This window comes from Paramisgurnus dabryanus, chromosome 1, assembly GCF_030506205.2.
Source record: "Paramisgurnus dabryanus chromosome 1, PD_genome_1.1, whole genome shotgun sequence".
Classification (NCBI taxonomy): domain Eukaryota; kingdom Metazoa; phylum Chordata; class Actinopteri; order Cypriniformes; family Cobitidae; genus Paramisgurnus; species Paramisgurnus dabryanus.
In genome coordinates this window covers 7517755-7542430 of record NC_133337.1, presented here as the reverse complement: position 1 = coordinate 7542430, position 24676 = coordinate 7517755, and the positions used below count along the sequence as shown (strand labels likewise).

Sequence of the window (24676 nt, the reverse complement as noted above, 5' to 3'; positions counted from 1 at the left end):
CTTAAAACCTACAGTACTTGTATAAATCAGCATCCGGATAATTTATGCAATTTTGTTTATGATTTGTCGTAGAGAGACAATAATATGTGACCTTGGACCACAAAATTAGCCATAAATGTAATTTATTTTAAATTGAGATTTAAATATTATCTGAAAGCTAATAAATAAGCTTTTAATAGATGTATGGTTTGTTAGGATAAGAAAATATTTAGCCAAAATACAATTATGGAATATGATGGTGCAAAAAAATTTTATATTGATAAAATTGCCTTTAAAGTTGTACAAATAAAGTCCTTAGTAACACATTTGACTAATGGCTAATATTTTATATATATATATATATATATATATATATATATATATATTAGACGGTTTCATCGGATGCACCTGATACACGTCTGGATCCGAACTTTACTTCCGGTTTCGTTTTTTAATGGTATGACAAGTTGCTAAACTGATCTCTTGAACAAATGTCTTGTTGAAAATAACAAATGTTTTGGTTTCCTAGGTAATCTATGTGTTGTTGTTTTTTTAGCTTGTTATATAAATAAACATCGTTTAAAGTACTTTGTGGTTATTTATTATTAGCGGAGTTTACCGGAAGTTACGTGCGGACCGCAACAGCCGCTTGTTTATGTTGTTACTTCTGAAACCGTCTATATACAGTAGGAAATTTACAAAATATCTTTATGTAATGCGATCTTTACTTCATGTGCTAATAATTTTTTAGCATTTTTTTGCTATTGCTACAAATATACACATGCTAATTATGACTGCTTTGTGGTTCAGGGTCACAAATAAGAAGTGCAACAAAGTTAACATTTTTGGAGACAATATCTATTGGAAGTGAGAGAGAAAGAAAGTAGAGGATTTAGTTTCAACATCTTCCTGTCAAGTATACCCAGAAAAAATATGTCTAGCTGTCTGATGATGCTAGTGCCATAAGAACCACACACACATCACACATGCACACGGTTCAGTTTTGAAGCGTTTTAATGATATAGAGCATTGATACTAGGAATGAATTAATAATGGATGTTATAAACTATACATGTACATTATAAACACCTGGCCCCTTCAGAGTAAACAAAATGTTGTCAGGTCACCTTTATTTTCCTTTGAATGTCCTACTATCAAACATCACTGTCTGATCTCCACAGGACTCAAAGATCAGCTCTCTGGAGCGCAGTCTGAGGGAACTGGAGGATGAGATTCAGATGCTGAAGTCAAATGGAGCTCTAAGTACAGAAGAGAGAGAGGAAGAGATGAAACAGATGGAGGTCTATCGCAGTCACTCCAAGTTCATGAAGAATAAGGTACAATCTGTTATTTATGGGAACTACAAACATCTGAGTACATCTGAGATGTGTTGTTTTGATGGCTTTTGATTTTGGTTGGATATTGGCTATTGCCTTTTGGTAAAATTGTAACTATGATAAGGTTGTGATTGATTGTGATAGATTGTTGGAAAATTACTGTTATGCTTTATGTAAACAGTACAGACTCTAATTAGCTTTTATTTTGTTATTTTTTTATTAACTATTTATTAACATTTATCTATTTGAAATGAATGAAAACTATTAACTTACAATTCTGTTTAATATCTTTCAATTGTTTATTGAGACTTTTATTTTTTATTTTTTTATAATTTTATATATGTATTGGCTTACAGTTGCAGCTGGTTAGCTAACAATAATCGCATGGTTTGCAGTGATTCGTTTCGTAATCTCAGTTACCCCTTTGCCAGTTGTCACCGTGTGACCCAAGAGGTGATGTTTGGGTTCAGGCAGGGTGTGCATGCGAGCCTCAACTGGTGAAGGCAGCTTGTTGGTGGTTGTTACAGTAACAGCGCCCTCTCCTGACAGGTAGAGCAACTAAAGGAGGAACTGGCACAGAGCGAATCGCAGGGTGAAGAGCTGAAAAAACGGGTGACTGAGCTGCAGCGGGAGGTCTCTGCCGTAAGACGCCCAGAGAACCGGTTTAGCTCTGCTTTCCTTACCAGAGATAGCAACTCCCCCATTTCAGATTTACACAATGTTCAAAAAGTCTGCCTGCATTATTTCAATGATGCATTAAGCTGAATTTAAATGCTTTCATTTATTAACTGCAAATGCCAGAATATTTAGTCCAAAAAGGATGCATTATATATTTGCAATCATACAATGCATATAGAATTAGATTTGTACGTTTGTTAATATTTTCTAAATTTTTAAATGATTAAGAAGCAGGTAAAGTTACTCCTATTTTATTATAATTGTTCAATGAAAACCTATTTGTGTCTGTCAAGTTATAAATATGTGAATGTAGGTGTTGACCTACAATATTGACCATTGTATTTATTGGCCATAATGTATAAAAGTCAAGTTTTAGTACATCCCTTTTAGATTTATCTTCACATTGTTTTATTTGGCTGACACTTACCCAAGTGAATTACAGTTCAGGTTCGAACCCTACATCCTTTGCGAATGCAGTGCTCTGCCTACTGAGCTACCAAAACACTTAAAACCTGTCAAGGCAGCATTTAAGAGATACTTCGGTCAAATATCAAAATCACCTCATGATTTACTCACCCTCAAGCAATCTGAGATACATGTCTTTCATCTTTCAAACCCATTTGGAGTTATTTTGGTAAATGTTCAAGCTTTATAATGGTAGAAAACAGGGATCAGGGAACAACTTCTGACTTTAAACCCCTAAAAGTGCATTCATCCTTCACAGATGTAATCCACACGACTCCAATGGATTAATTAAGATCTTCTGCGGGTAATTTATATGATTTGTATAAAAAAATCCATATTTCTAACTTTATAAAATGTAGTAACTAGCTTCCGGTAACGGTGCCATCTTGGACTCACACAAGAGTTTTAGTGAAGTGAGTGTTTGTTGCGCAGTGAATTGCGTGAGTCAAGATGAAGTCGTCACTGGGAGCTAGTTATAACAGTTTATAAAGTTTAAAAAAAATTTTTGTTCTTTCAACATCAATTACTCCCAGAAGACCTTTATTAACCCATTGGAACCGTGTGGTTTACTTCTATGAAGGATGGATGCACTTTTTTGGGCTTCAAAGTCAAAAGTTGTTCCAGTTTTCTCCCATTATAAGCTTGGAAAGCAAGGACATTTACTAAAATAACTCCAAATGTGCTCGTCTGAAAGATGATGGACATATATCTCGGATTGCTTGAGGGTTAGTAAAAGTATTGCTTTAATGAGCAATACATGCTGAATTTCTTCTTACCCATAGCAGTGTAATGTCTCTTAACTCAACTATGAAAAATGTCTTTGGACATGCCATAATAAATGATCTGTGGGGTATTTTGAGCTGAAACTTTACAGACACATTCTAGGCACACCTGAGATTTATATAACATCTTGTAAAAATGGGCATAATTTTGGCCCTTTAAATGCGTTTTAATGGGACCCGTTGGTGATTACATGGAGGGAACAGTGGAAAATGCGTGGGGCGAGCATTAATATTAGCTTTAGAGACTCCTTATCAGTGGCCTATTCGATTCATGACAGTAGGTGAAGTCATTGGGGTTATCTGTCTCTGATCAGGAAAGCAGAGTCACCTAGAGTCACCACAATGCTTATCTCTCTCTTAACTGTTTCCCTTCCTCTCTTATTTGTATAGCGCTGGTTGGAGTAGAGCTCAGAGCACTAATGCCCACAAGGCTTGAGTCTCCTTCTTTCTTATTTTCTTCTCACCTTTGTCCATTGCCTGTGCACGTGTTTTTTCACTAGGATGACTGCCAGCTGGTAGAATTACAGCTTTAGGCCCTGCTAACCTGCTGCAGCTGCCCCAGTGCATGCTGGGAATGTGTCAGAGTTTGTTTGTACTGTACATGCTTGGGATGAACACATATTATAATTTATATTGTGCTTGAATGCATCTTAATTCTGTGTGTGTTTGAGCTCTGTTAACATTGTATGATGTTTAATGAGAGAAGTACACCGTTGTCCTAGAGTTTCTGTACACTAAAACAACCAGATTATACTTAAACTATTTAAGGTGTCTGATTCTGCAGGTTTGCAGGCTCACTGAATTTGATGTCACTGTATGCATCCAATATAATAATTCAGATTTTATACCCATGTTTGAGATTCCACAATAAGTTTGAGAAAGGTTTTTGGAGAAAAATCCACTCACTCTGAGCTTGACGGACTGTTTGTTTTCTTCAGATTGACCAGGTGAAGCAGGATCTGTCCAGAAAGGACACCGAACTTTTGGGTCTTCAGACAAAACTGGAGACACTCACCAATCAGTTTTCTGACAGCAAGCAGCATGTCGATGTTCTGAAAGAGTCTCTTACTGCCAAAGAACAGCGGGCCGCCATCCTCCAGACTGAGGTAAAAATAATTATATACCACTCTTGGGGCATCTGGCATAATGTTAATCTCTGACATATTATGCTATACAGTAGTGTCACAGGGAACCTGAATCCTGCCCGAAGGTTTTTCAGTCTCTGTTTCTTCTTCCCCTGTCTACTACTGTCTTTACTTTTCACTGTTCTATCAAAATAACTAAACATATTTATAAATTATGATAGGATTTGTTCATTAATTGTTCTGATAATGTTACAGCCGATAGATTTATTTAAAGGTCCACTGTGTTAATTTTGTAGCGTCATTTAGTGGTGACATTATGAATTGCAACCAACAGCTCAGTCCACAGCTCACCCTTCCCTTTCGAAAGGCATAGAGAAGCTATGGTAGCCACCACAGGTCAAACATGTCATCGTCTGAGACAACATAGTGACAAAACACACGCTATAGAGCAGTTTGTCCATTTAGAGCAACTGTAGAAACATGTTGGTGTGAAATGGCGACTTCCATGTAAGAAGACCCGCAGTGTATGTAGATAAAAATGGCTTATTGTAAGGTAATAAAAATAATACAGGTTCATTTTGTAAAGTCACCACTGTATACAACACTGATAATGTAGTTTTGTAGATTCTATTGCATTTATGTCATGAGATCCTTTTAAAAATTACCCAGTGCACCTTTAAAGGGGACGTATTACACGACTTTTATAAGATATTTAAAAAGAAACGTTGGTGTCCCTAGAGTACGTATGTGAAGTTCTAGCTCAAAATATCATATAGATAATTTATTATAGCGTGCTAAAATTGCCACGTTGTAGGTGTGAGCAAAAATTTGTTGTTTTTGGGTGTGTCCTTTTAAATGCAAATTAGTTGATTTCTGCAGTAAATGGGAGTGCTGTGGTTGGATAGTGCAGATTAAAGGCAAGTATTATTATAATAAGATCCCCTCTGACATCACAAGGGGGAGCCAAATTCTTATTTTTTACATGCTTGCAGAGAATGGTTTACAAAAACTAAGTTACTAGTTTGATCTTTTTCACATTTTCTAGGTTGATACAAGCACTGGGTGCCCAGATTTTCATGATATGTCTTCTTTAAAATATTGTTATTATATAACCCTGCAGAAAAAAAACAGCTAAAACCAGCATAAGCTGTAGCAGGTTTAGCTGGTGTAGAAGCCTGGTTTTAGAGGGCTTTCTGGTCTTCGATGTTCAAATTGAAATAGCTGGTCGTCAAGCTGGTGGGTCAGCTGGTCAGCCTAAGACCACATTGATCAGTTAAAAAGTGGCCGAAACCCCTCTAATACCAGCTAAAACTGGCTGGGAGTTTAGGCTGGTTTTAGCTGTTTTTTAGCAGGAAAAAGTATATACATTTAAACATTTAGCAGATGCTATTATCCAGCAGTGCGTACAAATAAAAGAGCATTCAACATTTTTCAGAGAAGCGAGCAAGTCTACATTGACTACATTTAGTAGGAATAAAGTTGGTACAGTTGTGTATATATAACAATATATTACATTTTTATGGTTTTCTACATAAAATCATCCTAGATAATGTAAATAACATTATTTGAAAAAATAACCTTGAAATCTTTAATAGTAAGGTCATGTCAATATTACATTCAATGTCAAATCAGTGATTGAAAATAAACTTTGATGCTCCTAATCTCAAAATTAGATTGACACTTTAGCCTGGATTTCAAAGACAGGAAAGCATATAGACAAAGTTAGCCTATGTGTATTATAGGAAAACATCAGTATAGATACTTGTATATGCATATAAGTGTTATATTAACGTTATGTCCATTATGAATTGATGAGTTTTTGAACTTTAAAAATACCGAAGCTTTGTTTATTCAATTATTTAGCACATCATTAAAAACATACTGGATATATGCCTTAAAGGTTTCTTTCCTTAACAATAGGGGTCGCTATTGTATCAGATAAGCTGATGAGCATTTTCAGAAGTTGCAGTGGTATGAATGGTCCTTTTGTGTGCGCTCTCTATTCTGTATTTAGTCTATCATCACACTTTTTATCATAATCCTGTGTTACCAGTGCCAGCATGTGATTCATACAGTTTACCCTGTGGCTAATGTGCCCCGACTGCCAAGTTTATGTGTGTTTTAGAACATTGTTGTGAATAATAGCTTTTTAATGCACATTAAGCGTCGTTTCGTGCACTTGTGTGATTTCTGTGGCTGCTAAGCTGGTCTGTAATATGTCCTTCTCAGGTCGATGCACTGCGGTTACGCTTAGAAGAAAAGGACGCCACGCTTAACAAAAAGACCAAACAGATACAAGAAATGTCAGAGGAGAAGGGCACGCTCAGCGGAGAAATCCACGACCTCAAAGACATGCTCGACGTCAAAGAACGCAAAGTCAACGTGTTGCAGAAAAAGGTAAACGCCGCAGGGCACACATCCTCATGCCCCTTGATACGAGAAAAAACTTCCAACTTCTGAATGTAGATGGCACTGTTAGGCAACGTTTAAGGCCTAACGACTCTGGCAAAATGCTCGAAACCAGCCTCACCAAATAACCCTCTGTGTAAATTCATGATTTCTAAAAGTAGGGAAAAGTTGTGTTTGTGATGGCGATGCAGTCCGCTTTTCTCAGAAATGACACAGGCGAGCTGTTAACCTCAGCTAAATGCGGCCTCTGCCCTTCAAAAATGTATATGTCTGCTTTGCATCTTTCATATTGATGCAACAGATGTTTTTTTCTATCTCTAATGCTCGCTTCATATACAAGAAGCTGTAACTTTTTCCGCTACTGCTGGGAATATCTCAAATATTTGCTTTATGTTAATATTACCGGATGCAAACCCTGACCTCGCATACAGCGCTAATACACAAATATGGCTCATGTTTTTGAGTCTGGCTGAATGCACCGACACATGGGACCGCTAAAGTAGGTTTCCATGGTGACACATCAGGCTTCCAGCATCTTCTGGTCGGTCCTCTCATCAGGCCGTCACATCCGACTATCAGCTTCACTGAGATCACAGGCTGTGCAAACAACCCCGTTCTGCGTTCTCATTAATCTTACCATTGGGTTTGTCCGACTGCATTTACCCCACCATGAGCAACCTTTGTTGAGGAACAGGAAGTTTCACTAATGGAGATTCCACGGATAAAGTGTTGCAAATCATTCTCCTTAGATCTTCGTGACTTGTGTCATGTGTTATTGTATTACAGAACTACTCTGGTTTCCCAAACAAGCAGCACATAAATCATTTGTTATGAAGTACTGAATTGTGTTTGCTTTAATAGATGTTGCCCTCTGGATAAACAGTCGATTGGGTAAAATCCAGATAATTGTTTTGAAAGTATTGAATTCATCAGCAATAAGTCATGCAATTGCTCTAAATAAAAATGTAAGTTACCTGGTTGCCTTAAACTTTTGAGTTAATTCAACTTAAAAAAGATTAGTTCATACAACATTTTACACAATGTAACTATTTTTAAGTTGAGTACTAAAAATTTGACTTACTTTTTTAAGTATAGCTGTGAACTGAGTTGCTCAGGAAGCTTCTGGAAGGTTGTAACTTACAGTCTTTCATCTAAATGATATAGTTTTGCATGCATGCACACCTTTAAAAAAATACAGACTTGAGGGTATCATTTTCACACTTGTTTTAACATGCTTTCTCCTCTGGTTATTGTTGCATTCTTGATGCATATCTGTGTACTTAGTTTGGTGCCACAAGTTCACAGTCAAATCAAAATGCTGTCCGATGCATCCTCGTGTGATTGTGTAATGTATTTTGAGAGAAACCAGATCTTTAGTAAGGAAAGATTAGAAATCGATTCGATGATGATCATGACATGCCAGAGTGCCAGATGTCTGATGCCAGAGGTCTGATCAAGAGAAGTCTGAGTTTGCTTAAACAATACTTACTGGATATATAGCATTGTTCATTATCTATTAGCTCAAGTGGCCTTAGTGACTTTAATGGCTGGAAAAAGTTGAGAAAGTGATTGGATTTTAATGAAAGATTACTAAAACCAAGAATATTTTTGCATGCACAGATTAATTCATTACAATATATATAACCTTAAATTGCATCAGGTTAAATAGGGCCAGGTTTAATTTCAGTAAATCTTAGAAAATTAGGCACAGGGGCTGTACCATTTCACCTTTGTATCCTTAAAGGTATATATTAGTAACAAATTTATACATATCTAGACTTATATGGATACATAAAGGGTACCATCCCAGTGACGGCTTTTGTATCACGTTTTCTGAAAGTGTGGAAATATAAAAACTGTATCTCACATGTGCAGAGATGACACATTTGCAGTAGATGCGTGAGCAGCAGTGGTTATGTTTAACTTGTTGTTTTGAGAAATCTGGCCTAGATTTCATCAGAATGTCACAGATGTAATGCTGCCACGCTTTCGCTTTTCCTATGCACAAATGATTTTTACTTAAACTCTTATTTTTATTTCTGTCCTTCATTTTCTTTTTCACTCTCGCCCCGCGATCTTTTTGTTTTTTAATTTCTTCATCTTTTCTGCTTCGCAGTAAGAGTCTGAAAGCCTCTCCGAGTCATCGGGGACATGATGAAGTTTTCTTGAAACAGAGCGAGCTCCCAAGCCACAGAAAAAGCAACATTTAGTTTCCATTAGAGTGCTTGAGCCACTCTGTATTGCCCTAGAGCTGTTCCTAATGGCCATAACACATTGAGACAGTAGTATGGAGGCATGCATGGGGCTTCTCAACAGGACCTTTCTGAATACACCATTCATCGCACAGGTCAAACGTGACAAAACGATAGACTGTACAAGGGAAACAGAATTACAGTCGATGAGGGGAAAACGGCATACCTATGCTTTTTATAAAAAAAACTCCTATGCCTTGACAGGGAAATAGTGTTTACTTTAGTCTTTGGAAATAACAGCTTAATAGATATGTCTCATAGACACCTGCTTTCTCTTACAAAATTTTTTAAATATAGCAACCATTTTTGGTTAGAGTAACATTGTAATGAAATACCTAATTGTACAGAAATGTTAAATATGATAAACTATTTTAACTTATAGACTTTGTGTTTACATTAGTACGTTTATGCATAATAAAGCTTTGTATCTGTGTATATACACACGAGAGGAAGGAGCCGATACATGTCTTGTGAAGTATTCAAACGTTCTCAGAGGAGGCATGGACCTGGTTTGTTTTTACACTAACTCCTGCCTTCCTTCGCTCCCCTTTAATGTTTGAACATTAATTTCTTTCTTTGTGATGTGTGATTGCTTTCCCAGCGTCTCTGGTTTAGGCGCAGCAGAGCTCTTTGGCTTCTCATTTAGCCTCATCCAGCAGCAGGCGGGAGATCTGTTCTCTCTTCATCCCTTTGTTTACGCTCGATGTTTTGCGTTGAACCGAACACCTTTAACAGTCTGGAAAATAGCGCTAATTTAATTTTCGACATTGGTCAGATAAGGTGGCAGACAGATACGCGGTGGAAGAAGCCGAGCTAAATATTGAAAACAGCGGTTTGGATGCGAATTCTTTCTCGAGTTCAAAGCAGGACAATCTGCAGAAAGTAACATTTGTTAATGCGAGAGGAGGGGGGAATTCAACTCGGATATGTAAACTGAAGTGGAACGTCTTGACATTGAGCAGATCTCTTTGGCATGATGGGCTCGGCAGAGGCGGTTTGTCTTACTGATGAAAGCTGTTTGAAAGAAGAGCTTCTCGCTTGCTACACCTTTTATAGGCCAAACGCAAAATGTGTGCATATGGCTCAACATTAAGGATGGCCCGCTGGTTTGAGGCCAGTGTAAGACAGTTTAGGGTCATTTGACAGAACTTCGGGTGTGTTTTTAATAAATCTTGTCTTGCAAGTTTAAGCATTTGGTTTCTTTTATGTATTGAACATTGAAGTTGTGTATTCTGCTAATTTAATATTCTCACCACGTAATGTTATCTGCTGGTTAAAATAGATGATTTGTCATTCAAATTGCAAGAATGGCAGACACAGAGGCATTATTATGACATAGGCTACAGAATATAACCGTTTAGCATCATGTGTCATTGTTTATCGTAAAACCATGCTATAGATTAGAGCTATAAAATTTTCCAGCATATTTTTTTTTTTTTGTTAATGTTAAATTGTTATTGCAAACTTATAAAACGGTTAGTTCCAATCCTTGATTCTGATTGGTCAATAGCTGTGCTTTATTCACAATAAAGCACTGCTAAGACTGTTTACCCAAATTTTTTAACTTTAATATTGTGTGGTAAACGTTTTATAAAAGCAATAAGGTACTCGAGGCAAGTGCTTCGCGTCGTGCCTAACAACGCCCTTCAGCCGTTACTTATTCACGATATAGCACAGCCTCTCGTACCTTATTGCTTACTTTAACTCGTTACTTCTTTTATTATCATTCTTAAAGGGACAGAGCACACACAAATGAAAATTCTTTCATTATTTACTCACCCTCATGTTGTTAAAAACCTGTATATTTTTTTCTGTTTTGATGAACATAAAGGAAGTTATTTTGAGTAATGGTTGTAACCAAACTGATCATGAGCCCCGTTCACCTCCATAGTATAATTTTTTCCTTCTATAGAAGTGAATGGGGATCACGATCGGTTTGGTTACAAACATTCCTCAAAATAACTTCCTTTTTGTTTATCAAAACAAAACAAAAAATATACAGGTTTGTAAGAACATGAGGGTGAAAAAATGATTAAAGGACAAGTTCGGTATTTTACACTTAAAGCCCTGTTTTAAGATTGTTTTTGGTGAAATAGAACGGTTTTGACTGAAATTTCGACACATGCGGCTGCCCTGAGAATTTTCGGATGTTTGTGTTTCATCTCACACCTCTACAATGGGTTTAATGGTGCACTGGAACAATCCTTTCTAAAATGCATTAAACTTTTGTTTACAAAGACATGAAACTCACCGAGTGGTCAGGGGTGTTCACTGATATGCTCACACAAATATCTGTGCAAAAGATGCTTTCCAACAGCTGTTTTAGCATTCGTTGTTAACTTGTGGACCTATTTTTCCAAACGCCTCACACCTGTACATTCTTCCGCTTAGAGCTTGAATAATAGACACTCCAGCCCAGGTGGTGGCGCTAATCCGCCATTGCCAATTGCAAGAATAGAAACAAAGTTCCCGGCGCGGAGTAATACCGTACACTGTAAAAAGGTTCCGTAGAAATTACAGTATTACTGGCAGCTGGATGCCAGTAACTTACTGTAAATTTAAATTTATGTTATTTACTGACAACAGTTTGTTCAAAGTTAAATGAACATTAAACATTAACAAGTCTTTGTCTTACAGAATAAAAATATAAAATAACAGCCTCATGCAAAGCATTCTGGGAACCAAAATTCCTCATCAACCTTTTTCTGGGTTATTCCTTCAGATTTTGTTTCCCAGAATGCTTTGCTTGAGGCTGTTATTTTAGTTTTATTCTGTAAAGATACAGACTTGCTAATGTTTAATTTTCATTTAACTTTGAACAAACTGTTGCAGGTAATTAACATAAATTTAAATCTACAGTAAGTTACTGGCATCCAGCTACCAGTAATACTGTAAATTCTACGGAATCTTTTTACAGTGTACCTCACAGCACAACTAATACAAGTCAATGGAGTTGGCAAAAACTACGATAAAACCTGTTGGAATGCGTCTTTAGCAGCAATTTTTGTGTGAGCATACCAGTGAACACCCCTGACCACTCGGTGAGTTTCACGTCTTTGTAAACGAAAGTTTAATGCATTTTAGGAAGGATTGTTCCAGTGCACCAGTAAACCCATTGTAAAGGTAGGAGCTAAAACACAAACACCTGAAAATTCTCGGGGCAGCCGCATATGTGGAAATTTCAGTCAAAACCGTTCTATTTCATCATAAACAATCTGAAAACAGGGCTTTAAGTGTAAAATACCGAACTTGTCCTTTAAGGAAATGTGACTAAAAATACTACACAGTAAATTTGTTGCTGCCTAAAAAATGTGCAATCAAATGGAGTCAAGTCAATTTGATTTCTATTTTCAATTCATAGATGTTTTTACATTACTTTAACTCGTCAAAATAAACTGAGAAGTTTCAACAACTTATTTTTATAAAATACATCAACTCACCACTGTTTATAATTTTCTTCACAACTAATGGTTGGACAAGGGCTGTGCTATTAAGCTGTGCTTGTGTGTGTGTATCTGTGTGTGTGTCCTTTTTCCCCTTTTTTTCACCGGTTGTGGGGTGAGGAAGGCTAACAGGCTTAGCACCAAAAGGAAAGCCTCTTAAACAGAGTGTGTCGGGTTTGAGTTGTGATCTTCTCTCAGAGAGAGCCTCTTACATTGTTTGTTACAGTACTTCAGTAGAGTGCGCACGAGAGAGAGAGAGAGAGAGAGAGAGAGAGAGAGAGAGAGAGAGAGAGAGATTCACACAGGGAACTGTGCTTTGTTAAGAGGGCACATGCAAATAAGTGCCTTGTGTTGAAATAATTATAAACCCCACATCAAAAGGGTGAGAGAGCCTTAAGACCCTAACAGTCTGATAGAAAGAGAGAAAGATTGTTTTAGCTTTTGACTTAATTGGGAAAAAGAAGTTCTACAGAAGTTTCTAATTAATCAGCACTTCCTCCCTCTCTCTCTGTCTCTCTCTCTGTCTCTCTCTCTCTCTCTCTCTCTCTCTCTCTCTCTCTCTCTCTCTCTCTCTCTCTCTCTCTCTCTCTCTCTCTCTCATGCAGTCTCATGTCTTTTTCTCTATATTTTACCTATATCTTTTTATTTTTGTTTTCTGTTTTTATTCAAGTGTACTTTGTTGGCACGTTTATTGGCACAAGCTGTACATTTGTATTGCCAAATAATTTGCAGCTGCATACAAAATGTGTTTACAAAAAAGTGAAGATGTGTTAGTGTACAATTAAATAAGGTGAAATAATAAAATATTGAATTATATAAGAACAGACATAAAGATTCGGTGTAAACCGAGATTAACAATACTATCTAATGTTTTTCATTTGTACTTTATTTGTGCTTATACATATTATAAAAACAGTAATATAGAAAAATAAGGTGCTAGTAATTGCAATAAATATAATTTTATGCAACTATACAATAATGTTAATATAAAATATGATTTACAAAAGAAATATACGAATTTAAACAAGAAATAAAAATTTGATACAAAAATTATACAGTTATAGTCATTATATAGAAATGTTTGACTTCAATTGATCACAATCAAGCATTCTGTAAGTACATGGAACTTTTCTTTTAATACAGTTCTGCCCACACTTTATCCCTGTAAAATCTGTGTGAATCATCTCCCCTCCCGACTCTCCACTTTGTGAGTTTGACATGTTGTTTTGTTCGGCTTGCACATTGCATACGATTCTGATGCAACCTGCTGTAAATGCTGAAAATCTTTGCACTCTGTGTGTGTTTTGTGTTGTTGTCTGTTGTGTGTCTCACACCGCACTGTCAAGCAGTAGATCACTAAGTGAAACAAAACACTCTTTAATAATTCAGACAGCCCTCTCTCTCTCTCACACACACACACAAACACTCTGAAATCCCTCCGTACGTTTGGATTTCTGACGTGACGCTGCTCTTTTTCTTCTCTTTGTCCTTTATCCGTTCACAAATACACGGATCAGCGGATGAAACCAGAAACAGTGTGTGTGTGTGTGTGTGTGTCTCTCTCTCTATATTCGTTCTTCCTCGTTCCATTTTGGTTAGCAGGTCATTCTGTTCCACATTAACCTCGCTCCCAAAATTCCAACATGGAATCTCTCTCTCACTCTCTAATAGGCTCCTATTTGGACGTAATCATCATTTGGCTTGACATGGATCCCTCTAATCTAGATCGGATATATCCAACTTCCCCGTGTCCCACGGCATGAGGACGATGAAGGAATTTTTCTTCCATTAGCCTGACACAGGATTGCAGTTTTTCCTCAATGCTCTGATTGTTTTCGAAAATATAATTGCAGTTATCATATGACTCTGCACATGCATAATATAAGCGCTGTGTAATATTCATGAGCAGGGGTAACCAGAGATACTGGGGGATGCTGGGTAATGGGACAGAGGAGCGTAATCAGGTTGTGTTACAGGCAACCGCGAATGATATCAAAAGAAATGAGACTTCTGCTGAATGTCAAGTGTGTGGCTCAGACACTTCAGTGTGTGTGTGCTGTAGAAAACAAGGCAGTTAAAGGGGAAGTTTGCAGACAGGTGGAGCTGTCAGGTGTGCGTTTGATTAATGAGGAGCTAGAGATCTTTTAAGCATGCATATCGGACACACGCATGCAATTGTCTCCCACTATTTTGGCTCACATAGTCTGAGCACGATTAAAGAAACAGATACGGTTATCATGCACAAAGCTATCATCTGGCCTCAGAAGACTTTAAAAGTAGTGCATGAGTACTTTTCATGATGTTTTATCCTTTTTTTAAAGTTTGACTGCTCCCGGTCTCCATCCACTTTCGTTGCATAAAGAAGGAGCCATGTGAAAATTTGCCTAAACATCTCCTGTCAGTAGGGAATGTGATGCCACTTGGATGGCTTCCATTTGTTCTTCCTCAAAACATTTCCCACAATTCCTTCACAAATCGTCACCAATCAGCACAACCCGTTATTAACTAAACAGCTTTTTCCCTCTCCTTCACTTTTCACTTAAAACACATTCACGACTAGCGCCGACCAAACCAGACATCTGTCCAAACATGTCTGAAATGATTTAAAACAACAAACCCTGCCATAGTTTTATTATTCAAGCAACAAATGTAGTTTTTTAAACCAGGGCAAAATCATTATTGGGTTTCTTCTCACTTTTCTCCCTGCCTACATTTGTTATCCTTGTAATCGCTTTTGCCAAAAAACATTCACCCTTTTAATTAAATTCGTAAGTCGACGCGAGTTTATCTCTTTTGGTGTTTGGGTTCAGAAACCAGATTACGCTTGTGTGAGCACACAGTTTTTCTGGGAAATTAATTATTTATAAAGGTTTTGCTTTTAAATCATTACGACACTGAATAAATGAAGGACTGTGAAAACGAAAACTGTAAAGAGAGAAAGGATGGACTGAGAAAGCTAAAGTTTTTTTGTTCATTTTGTTTGTTTTATAACTTTCTTTGATTACATTGTTCCTGTAACTTGTATAGAAAAGCATTACACCAATAACAATGAGGTCATGGGTTCAATTCCCAGGATTTTGAATCCTACTGTATATTTATTTTATCTAATGATCTCGAAACATTATATAATGCTAGTTGATGACTTGATAAATGGCATGAAGTGTTTCCATTTTAGTCTTGCTGTTCCTTTGTTAAATCTCATAATTTCGATGCGTAGTTGATCAAAAAACTAATCTGGATTACAATTAGGGTGAAACTACTACATAATCGCAAAAAGCCTCAATCACAGCTGTCCATTTGTGCTAATTTCTGTGCCTTTTGACAGTGTGTTTGGGCAAAGATTTTAAAAAGTTGCCGTTTTGGATTTTTTTTTCTCCAATATTTATTTGTTATCTACATTATCTTATTTAGTTTTGGATGCATGCAGCTGCTTCACAGAAAGTTTTAAAACATTTAAAAACTTTAGTGTATTAATGGTCAATAATAACCACAATTACAGTATCATTTTGGTCATAATCGTACAGCCCTAACATTTAGTGACATTACTCAAACGTAGCAAAAGCAGCAAACCAATGTTGGCAGTCTTTTAAAACATTGCCAAATTAGATAAAATAGACATATGACTGTAAAAAATCACATTCAATTAAAAACCCATACATTTTCTCAGAACTTTTCCCCTTAACGCTCGAGGCAGGCCTGCTGCTGATAAAATATATTTGTCTTGCGAGCCTTTCTATCAGCGGCAGGTTTTTCCAAAGCAGCTAGAAGAAACAAAAGCGGCAACTATTTATCAAATCCGTCAGCGTTTAATTGAATGTGAAACGGTGGACAGGAACAGTCAGTCTTTTCATTGAGCTGTCTGGAGATGATGAATTGAGCGAAACATGGAAATGCCCATCTCTTCCATGTCGTTCATCAGCCGTGCCGTCCCGTGCACGCCAGGCGCAAACGCAGATAAGGATAAGTTTATGAAGGGAATTACTTCAGAATATGATTCTAATGAGGTCATTATTTATTTTCGGATAAAATGGATAACCGATCCTCACCCTTCCCCCCGTGCTGGATATTCAGAACGGAAAGTGCCCGCATTGAACATGAAATGAAAAATAGATTCGGTTAGTTTACGCTGTGCTGAAGTGTGTGTCAATGTTTTGTTGTGTCTTAAAAGACATGTCTTCATCTAGATCTGTTCAATTTCTTTGTCTCCGTGCAGATTGAAAACCTGCAGGAGCAGCTGAGGGATAAAGAGAAGCAGATGACCAGTTTGAAGGAGCGTGTCAAATCCCTGCAGGCTGACACTTCAAACACTGATACGGCCCTTACCACGCTGGAGGAGGCCTTGGCTGAGAAGGTGGGATGCACTCATACACACTTAAGACTTTAGAGGATTATTGAAGACTTAGAGAAATAATGGTATTCATAGCAAAAAAAGTGTTTACTTTATATCGCAGAAAGCCATTGAGTGCGTTTACGTCAGGAGTGGGGAACCCTGGGTCCTGGAGGGCCACTGTCCTGCAGACTTTAGTTCCAACCCTAAACAAACACACCTGAATTTCATTTCCAAGTAATCCTGAAGACTTGAATTAGACTTTTCAGGTGTGTTTAATTAGGGTCGGAACTAAACTCTGCAGGGCAGTGGCCCCTGAGGACCAGGGTTCCCCACCCCTGGTTTACGTGAACAGGCTTACGCCGATTATGCTCAATAAACTGATAACGTGTAAGGTCATGTATACACATAAAATGTTTTTCTTTTATCTGAAAAAAGCCCATAAATGACTTAAGCAAAGTCCGATTGGCAAAGAAAGTTTTTTTGTTCAGTATTCTGCATATAAACTCCTTAGCCGGCTTTCTCACAGTTTTGTACATGTGCGCTTATATCCACGTTTGAAAGAGAAACGTCACAAACGGAAGTAAGTTTAAAGAAACCCATAAAAGTCTGCTCTTGACTCATGCAGTTGGCAGAGAAGCTGCAAAACATTACATTTACAGGTTCGGCACACATGAGGAAGAGATACAACAGAAAAGCTTTAGAAAGGTTTTCCACCGGCTTTTTGAATAATTATACATACTACAGGTAAGGGTTAATTTATAGGCAGCTATTTGTTATCGCAGAAATAAGCCCAGACAGTGCGATCTGGACCCAACGCGAAGCCGAGGCTTACTTCAGGATAACAACTGGCTGCCTATACATTATCCCGCTTATTAAACAACTATTTACCTAATAAATAAGGTAAGAAACATTAAGTATTAAAAATATAAATATAAAAATATTTTTAAAGTGGACATTTTTTCAGTGTTTTTGGAAGCTATGATTGTGTTTACAGTGCGCAATATAACACGTTTTATATTTTTTGTGTGTAAAAAGCTGTATTTTTCACACAATTTACTTATCTGTATAGCGCTGTTTTCACTGTCCTAAAAACGTGCTGATGTCTTCCTTGTTCTATGAAGTCCCTCCTTTAGAAATACGTAACGAGTTCTGATTGCTTGTTTGGTGTGTTGTGATTTGACAGCAGCTTAGCTAAACGCTTTGAGCTTAGCTGGTGACTGACGTATTCTTGTGGGTGGAGGTTAGTCAAAAAACTCTTTAGTTTGACGTCATAAACCCGGAAGTAAATGCTGTAGTACAAAACAGCAGTTATCTGTAATTATTGAAAAGCGAATTCTGAAAATATATCGCTTGGCAGTGAACTTTGAACTTTATCATTTTGCAGGTATTGCTATGTTCTAACAGCATCATTACACACTAACTAAAGATTGAAAAATGGGATCATGAAACATGAAACCTTCCTGTGAAGTAAACCCTTTCGGTTTTAAGATAAGACAAGATGTTCAAATGTCATGAACACACTATTTGGTTTAATCATTTGTAAAAATAATGTCATACAAGACATATTTATATTTAATTTTTGTGTAATATTAAACTGTACCTGTCAAAATGATTTGCACCATCAGGGTTACCGTGTGTTATTAGTTTTGAGCGGTAGGTATCTTCGAATAACAAACATGCAAATGTTGAGCCTGCCAATCAGAATCAAGCATTCCAATGAGCCGTGTAACGAACATTGATGTCACTGCCTGTGAGAAACCGGACAAATCTCCAAATCCTGTGAAAAACGCACGGGATGGTTTATTGATTTGCATGTAAATGCATGAAACATTCTATAATAAGCTGATTTTTTAGTTGCTGACAATAGTTATTTTTTTTAATGTAAAAAAATTTTTTTACTAGCCATTGTCTTATTCAAACCCTCTGTGGATTTCTTTGTTTTTCTGAACTGTGAATAATTTTTTTGTTGAATCAAGTGTTGTTTTGGGTTTTTAGCTTAGAAAAAGTGGATTGTGAAAGCATTTTGAAGCTTCACAACTACACTAATGCTTTACTTAATAACTTTACATGACAAGCGGAGTATATTTCAGTAGACTTAAAGAAAATGGTTCTGGTGAAAAACAAATTAAAGCATAATACATTTTATGAAATATTGATCAATGTAAAACAGTGTTTTGGTTCTGAAGAGCAAATAAAGCGAAAATGGGTTTGAACAAAGCCCTTGTGCGTAAATAATGAAAGATGTTTTGTTTTTGCATTACACCTAAAAGCTCTGCTGTAGATGGGTTTGTAGTGTGTGATGTCTTCTGAGACAGGCGTTTACAGGTTACATGTAGACTAAAGCTGAAGACCATCAGAAGTGGTAAACGTGTGTGAGTGTGTGACAGTGGTGAAGATTGCACTGTCACACACCCTTATGTTAGGACTCAGTCATTCTCACACTACGCTTGACCTCACAGCAAGAGTAAAGATCTGTGGGTCAATCCCTGTCACTTCTCATCAACTCTATTTCAGCTATAACGTTTGTGTGCACCATTTCAACTCTGTGCATGGTTGTGTCAAGCCACCAGCCTTTAAGATTTTGTGTGTTTTCGAAGGTGTCTTCCCCTGTTTATCTCTGACAAGCAAAGCGTCAGCTTATCATAGCTGCACTTAAATCGGTTACCCTTTATTTTGATAGTCCCTATTTCACATTCTGTTGACTAAAAGTAACGCTGCTCTAGAGATGTAACGATTACCAGTTTAATGGTTAACTGCAATAAAAATGTCCAACGTTAGTACCATGTCATTTTTTTTAAATTACCATGCCAGTGTCACAGCTCGAAAACCCTTGTCCAGCATCAACCAATTTAAGCAATAACGTAAGACAAACACATTCATTCATGTCCGATCCCATGTGTTTGTGATGACAGTGCTTCACTGACTGAAGACTTTCGTTCATGACTTACTATGTTAAAATAATATAATTAAATCATTAGTAGCTTATATAAGTCTGCAGTTGTGCCCTGTTCTCTGCAACCTTGCAATTCTTAGTTTTTTTCAAATATAATTTCCAGTTCAATGCAAATACAGTAGCCTAAACAATTATGATTTTTGCCATAATCATGCAGCCCTACCATAAAGTATTTTAATATTAATTAATTAAACTTTAGTCAAAAACTACTAAAAGGGAAAAATGTGTTTGTTTTCCCCTATATTTCATTTTTTTTTTAAATGGTGGATTTTGAGATTATCTGTTGGGTTGAAAAAGTTTGGAAACACGTGATATACACAAGCAAGATTTATCAAGTATGCAGGGAAAACAGATGGAAAAATTAATTGGCAAATAACATGTGTTAGACCTTGTGTCATAAAATAGACTTTCAAATTTTGTTTTACTTGAGAATATGAAACTACCCTTTTTCCAGTAAACTGATGAGTTTAGCATCAAATAGATTTGTGTTACTCTTGCAATAAACAATGAATAATGACTATTCATAGATGATTCATTGTTACATTTATGACTTAGATAAAAAATATGATTTGTAGATCCTTTTCCTAGAGGCCGTTAGTATCAAGTCGCACTCCAGTTTATTTTAAATCTAGACATGCTGAAGGCGCACTGAAATATAAAAGCGTCTGAAACAAAACATGTGTTCACAGGTGAGCGTTTTGAAAAGCAGAAGTAAACGGCATGTTATGCGTTTTCCATGTGTTTTGGATGTTAATGAACCCTAATGCAAGAATTCTTCCAGTAAGTGGTCGGAACTCGGGACACAATTAACTTGGGCATAAAGCGTTGCGGATATCTCACACACACAAATTACGGGATTAGGGCTGGATAATAGCCTAGGGACAACAACCTTCAACCCAGTGGCATGACAACACCGGCCCTTGTGGCAAAAAAAATAGACAGGCCCACCGGGAATTCTCTCAGTCCTCCCAATGGCTAGTCCGGACCTGTTGTACTGACACACGTTTACTTAATTTTTTTAGACAGATCCATCTTTTCTATTAATTTTCTATTAAATGTTGTGATCTGATGAGTTTAAAGTACTGTTTGTTTCTTCTGTGATTGCTGTGAGTGAGCGCAGATGTCAAGCAGCTTTACTCCTGGGTCACAAAGTACACCCAAATTTCTCACAACATACTTACTGATTTGTCCTGTGTTTATATGAAAATCTAATGTACTCACTTGTGTTTTATCGGAACCAGATGCACATTTATCTCACGACCCCAAATGTGCCATGCTTAATGTTCATGTTATTGATTTGATGTTTATACGAACAAAAGTGCACTTACAAAATCAATTTAAAATTTGGTTTGCATCAGTATTCTTTTTACATTTCTAGAAATTGTTAACAAAACCATGATAATATTGATAACCATGGTTAATTTGATCACTATAACTGTGATTTTATTTCTACTTCCACATGTCAACAAACTCTTGTTAAGGTACTAGTTGAGGGTTAGTTTAGAGCTTGGGGTTAGTTGAAAATGTTGTGTGTACTTGTACAGTTTATAGTCAGTTCTCAAATATAAACATTTTCTAGTTTTCCAGTTTGTGTCTTTTTGACCCAACACTGGGTTAAAAATAACCCAACATTTTTTTGTGTATGCAATGTTCCTTATAGTCAACAGTAGGGATGCATCGAATGTTCGGCAATTAAAATTATTCGGCCAAAAATACCCAAAAACTAATTTTCGGTGTTTGGCTGGACAAGTGAAAAGGCCGAATAAATTTTACCGAACAGTGATGTCTTTTTTGACGCGATCAATTAGCTACCAGCGTAGAGTGATACAGTAGATGCGCAAATGTAGCAAACATGTTGGCAAAAGCATTTTAAAGTGTCTGAGAAAGATGTGAAAACATAAAGCACTACAAGTTTCATTTGTCATTTAAAATCAAGACATCCTGAACACCATGTAGTTTATGAGAAAGACACGGCGGCGGCGATCTTGGGTAATTTATTTGAGAATGAGAGACTTTAACTCTTCATCTCATGTCATAGTATGACGAAAAGCGTCAGCAGTATGTAATAAAAACTTCCTAAAAGCAGTAAAGTCCTACAATGACCAACAAGCTTATATTAAACCAGAAATAAAATGTTTATTAACAATAAGCTTTTTGTTAGACCGTTTTGTTGTGCGCTTTTTCCTCCTGTCAATCTTACCGCCGTCTCTCTCTCTCTTTCCTTTTGACTGTGCTTCACCGTGCACGCAGGTGCGCGGCCACTGCTCAACATACAGCACAGTGCTACATAAGCGTTGTTGTTTCTTAAGTTTCTTAAGGCAGAGTAATGATTAGGTTATTTGCATTTTGCACGGGAATAAAAGATTGGATTAGCATCCATTTAACCAAGACCCATTTATGTGGATGAATGTAACTGGAACAGTTATAAAGTCTATCTATAGCTATCTAATCAGAGAAGTGACCAGGTATAAAACCCTAAAATGACTATTGGAATGTTAAAAGAAATTTTATTGTTAAATAATGTGAAATAAATATAGTAAAAGGGACATTTTGAAAATGTAACTTGTGCAATGGTGAGAAAATTGGCAAAATAATTAGAAAAATCTAATAAAAATTATTTTGTTGTTCGGTATTTGGCCTTCGGCTCAGTTTTTCATTTTATTCGGTTTCGGCCAAGATTTTTCCTGTCAGTGCATCCCTTGTCAACAGAATGTCAAAGGGGACTATCAAAATAAAGTAATAACCTTAAATCTTTGAGTCAGAGTTGCTGAATAGATTTGCATTAAACCTGGCAGGCGTTTTTTTTTTTTTCGTATACTACTTGCAGTTGACACAAATGCTTCAACCCATTTAAATGGCAAGAGTTTCAGATCATGAGTGTCCGGAGCAGCACAGTTCTCAGAACTGGCATCCTGCAGCCACCCCACACCCGCCTCTGAATTTCATCTCATGAATATAAATGAGTCGGCCCCAGCGGTTATTATCGTTGTCTTACATGTCCGCATTTGACGGGGATCTTTTCCCCACCTCATCTCTCTTACATACCCTCACGCCCTGAGGTTTGGGTGTCCTCTTACTTCCCGGCCTCAACAGTGTGTCGGTCAGCCGAGGGACAAAAATGAACTTAGTCAGCCGTTCGCATATTGTGGAGGAGCGCCGTCACGCTTTGCTGGCCACACATACTGACGTCCGCATTTTACACCACTTTCTCTAGCGCTGACGGTTGACGTTTGTTTCTGTCCTTAGCTACTTAGACATGGATGCTTTTCCACTTCACACAACTCGAATGGCATACAACACACGTTCAAGGCCTTGTCCGTGCACACGCACTCCAAACCGAGGACGCATCTGGTGCTCACTAAGAGAAAGTTAGTTGGCCCTGAGACGAGCCGTCATGCTTAATGTCACAACTCAACAAGGATCGGCCAGGAACGTCGGCTCAGGAGAGTGAAATACAGCCTTCGCGGTGAGCGGGCCTGAAACAAAACCGTGTTATTAATGTCCGGTTCGGCCGCTCGGTGTGTGAGTTTTGGCCGACACGGGTGCGAATGTTCTGGAGGCTGATGATCTTCATGATTCCAGCTGCCCTCTTTCACAGACCATTGACTGTAAACATGAGCCTGGCCAGAACTTCTTTCTCAGACCTCTTATTGTTTCAAATTATTACTCTCTCGCTGTCTCTTTCTTCCAAAATTCATGAAGGGTTTTTTGCGTTGTTATTAAAGTGTGCTGTTATAGTAGCAGTTCACCCTTGGGTAACTCCGCTAGAAATTGGACTATCACATAAAACTATTTTTTTCTGAAATTACTTCCATTTTCAAAATGCTACTGTACTGCGGCCAAATCCTGCAGCAACACCTTGCCAAAGTTGACATATTAAATTAATGGATTGTACACGCAAATGCATTCATTCAAATGTACTCCACAAGCTGTGTGAAGTTTGCTTGCAGCTATTGGGATTAAAAACAATTTCTGCATTTTGTGGACTCCAGCAGGTGTCCGCCCACCCTCATTTTGGGTAAATATTACACCCACAATGTGAAAATAGCAATGCAAATAACCCCAAACACACTTCCTTGAACTAGTTTATAGAATTTGAAAAATAAACTGATAATGGTCTCTTATAGTGCTGAAGATCATGAAAATGTGCAAAATGTTTCCATACTCTGAAACTTTGATGTGTCTGAACTTTCATTTCATATTTATTTATTGGCTACAGTCTAAAACAATTTGATAGTCTCTATCTACTCCTTTCTGTCAAAATGAATTAATAACACTTTGTAGTAAGTTGTATTTGTTAACATTATGTTACCTAATGCATTAACTAAAGTAACGATTAAGAAAATACAGCCATTATTATGTTGGTTCATATTATTTTAAGTATTTACTAATGCATGAAAAATCAAAAGTTGTACCTGCTAACATACGGCAATGCACAATATATAGGCATTAACTGACATTAAAAAATATTAATAAATGCTTAAAAATATACCTCGTTTGTTCATGTTAGTTAATGCATTTACTAATTTTAACAAATACAATCTGACTATTGTGTTACCACTTTCTTCTATAACAGTTTTAACAATTTTGCAATGTTGCATAGCAGATTTACAGAAAATACATTTGAGGGCAAAAATTAAAGACATAAGGGTAAAGGAAGACAGAAATGGTGTAAAGAGAGAATAGAAATTCATAAAAACAGGAAAATGATTAAATATAAGTGAATTGAAGTGAAAGGGACTGTCAAGTATAGTCACCCATACTCGAAATGTGACCTCTGCATTTAATTTATCCCAGTGAATATTGAACACATTGCATGCTGGGAGCAATGGGGGAAAAGTACCTTGCTCAAGGGCACCTCATATGTATTTTGGTATAAGCTAAACCAATGTACAAAAAATGTCTGACTGTTTTATTAATAGGCTGTTTTAGACCAGCCTCAATTTACACCATTTCAAAATGT

General features: G+C 37.0%; 1 protein-coding gene across 8 annotated transcripts in view; it reads left to right on the top strand.

The window, feature by feature from the left end:
• Positions 1-24676, top strand: part of erc1b (ELKS/RAB6-interacting/CAST family member 1b) — a 242174-nt gene that overhangs the window by 54954 nt on the left and 162544 nt on the right. For 3 of the 8 annotated variants that reach the window (XM_065255288.2, XM_065255287.2, XM_065255292.2), the window contains exons 5-9: positions 1161-1316; positions 1866-1958; positions 4180-4347; positions 6556-6723; positions 16644-16781. In XM_065255288.2, coding sequence (XP_065111360.2) covers positions 1161-1316; positions 1866-1958; positions 4180-4347; positions 6556-6723; positions 16644-16781 — 723 coding nt within the window. The remainder of the gene's footprint in view (positions 1-1160; positions 1317-1865; positions 1959-4179; positions 4348-6555; positions 6724-16643; positions 16782-24676) is intronic. The other 5 variants (XM_065265801.2, XM_065265800.2, XM_065265802.2 and 2 more) reach the window with 2 other exon arrangements.